Below are 1,818 nucleotides of genomic sequence, written 5' to 3'. Positions count from 1 at the left end.
AGCTGCCGCAAGAGCCGCCCAGCGCCTGGAGCCGCAGCGACGCTTGCGACGGCGCGACAGTCACCGCGACGTAAGCGAGCCACGGCGATGGCGGCCGCCACGGCGAGGACCCTGCCCCGCGCCGGCCCCATCATCATCCAATAGCCCGCGGCCGTATCTTCTTCACCATGCATCGTAATCGTGCGGGGCGAATCAAAGGTGGTGGCGGGAGAGAGGCTGGGCGCCGCGGTTTAGCCCCATGGGGAACGACGTCGCCAAGCAGGCGGTGTCGCCGCTCGTCGGCGCCGTCGCCGCCGTCCAGGGCAAGAACAAGCTGCGGTCCGTCTTCGGCTCCAAGCCCGCGGCGGGCTCCATCGTCTTCGTCGGGAGCCAGACCTTCCAGAACTGGGACTCCCTGAAGAAGGACATGCACGGCCTGCCCGTCGTCAACTGCGGCTTCGTCGGCGCCATGTCGAAGCACCTCGTCACGTACGCGCACCACGTCGTCGCGCTGCGGCCGCGGCTCATCGTCTGGTGCTGCGGCGCGGCGGACCTCGAGTGGGGCCGCGCGCCGGAGCAGCCCTTCGAGACCTTCAAGCGCGCGCTGCGCGAGTTCCGCGGCGTGCACCCGGAGCTGCCCGTGGTCTACGTGTCGCCGATCGTGACGCCGCACCACAAGGACCTGGGGCAAGCGCTCTGCCAGAAGTTCGCGCGCTTGCACCGCCTCGTGGCCGACTACGCGACGGGCGACGCGCTCCTGTACGTCGTCGACGTCAACGACAAGGCCTTCTCCACGGACGCCTTCAACTACGAGGTCGACCGCACGCGCCTCACGGCCGGGGGCAACCGCCTCCTCGCCGCGGAGCTGTACCCGACGGTCGCGCGCGCGTACGCGACGTCGACGACGAACCTGCCCCACAGCCCCGACGCCAAGGCCAACGAGATCGTCATGGAGTTCCTCGACGACCACGTCGCCAAGCACGTGCCCGACGACGACGTGCACCACCACGTCGCGGAGCCGTCGCCGAGCCGCGCGGGAAGAGCGCGCGACGCGCCCGACTTCAAAGGCTCCTCTCTCGGCCGTGTTCCACTCGTTTCGGCTGATTTTTGGACGAGCGATCGGCTCTCGGAGCGCTTTCGAAGCGTCGATGCTCGCTTTGAAACGCACGCGCGCGGAACGCTCACGTTGAACCACAATTTCCCCGCCCAGGTCGCCGAGCCGCGCGAACTCGCTGACGCGCGGCGGCTCGAACCGCGGGTCGACGGCCTTCACCTGCATGTCGCCCACGAGCGCCAAGGCCATGATCGACGTCGCCAAGGAGGCGTCGGAGTCGCGCGACGGCGCCGTCGACGCCGGCGCGGCCGCCGCGGCCGCGGCGAAGGCGGACGCGCCGCCGTCGCCCGAGGAGGAGCCCAAGGCGGAGCCGCCGGCGCCGCCGCCCGTGCCCATCGAGGGCCTCGAGTACGAGGAGCCCCCCGTCGAGGCGCCGGGCCTGACCATCGCCCCGCCGGCCGCGGACGAGAGCGAGGACCCGCGGGGGCCCGCGAAGGCCGCGGCGCCCGAGGAGCCGCCCCCGGAGACGCCGCCGTACCCGCTGGCCGCCGGCGACGACGACGACCCCTGGGAGGAGAAGTTCGACGAGCACTCCGGCCTGCCCTACTTCGTGCACCGCGTCACGGGCGAGTCCGCGTGGGACAAGCCGGGCGCGGAGCTGTGCCGAATTCAACAACTATTTGGGTTATTCCAGCCAAACTTCAAACCTCTCTAGCTCGGTCACATCGAAGTCGTTTCGGCTGATTTTTGGACGGATCGTTTTCTCTCGGCGGGTTCTTTTTAGA

General features: G+C 69.9%; 1 protein-coding gene across 1 annotated transcript; it reads left to right on the top strand.

Moving 5' to 3' along the window:
• Nucleotides 1-337: 337 nt before the first annotated feature.
• Nucleotides 338-634, top strand: AURANDRAFT_17005 (hypothetical protein; the record flags this gene model as incomplete). The annotated part of the gene is made up of 1 exon (XM_009044018.1): nt 338-634. A coding segment is annotated over one exon (297 nt), but the record flags the coding sequence as incomplete, so codon positions are not given.
• Nucleotides 635-1,818: the final 1,184 nt, after the last annotated feature.

This window comes from Aureococcus anophagefferens (genome assembly GCF_000186865.1).
Source record: "Aureococcus anophagefferens unplaced genomic scaffold AURANscaffold_105, whole genome shotgun sequence".
Classification (NCBI taxonomy): domain Eukaryota; class Pelagophyceae; order Pelagomonadales; family Pelagomonadaceae; genus Aureococcus; species Aureococcus anophagefferens.
The sequence above is the reverse complement of the archived record's forward strand: the minus strand, read 5'-3'. Positions and strand labels throughout refer to the sequence as shown.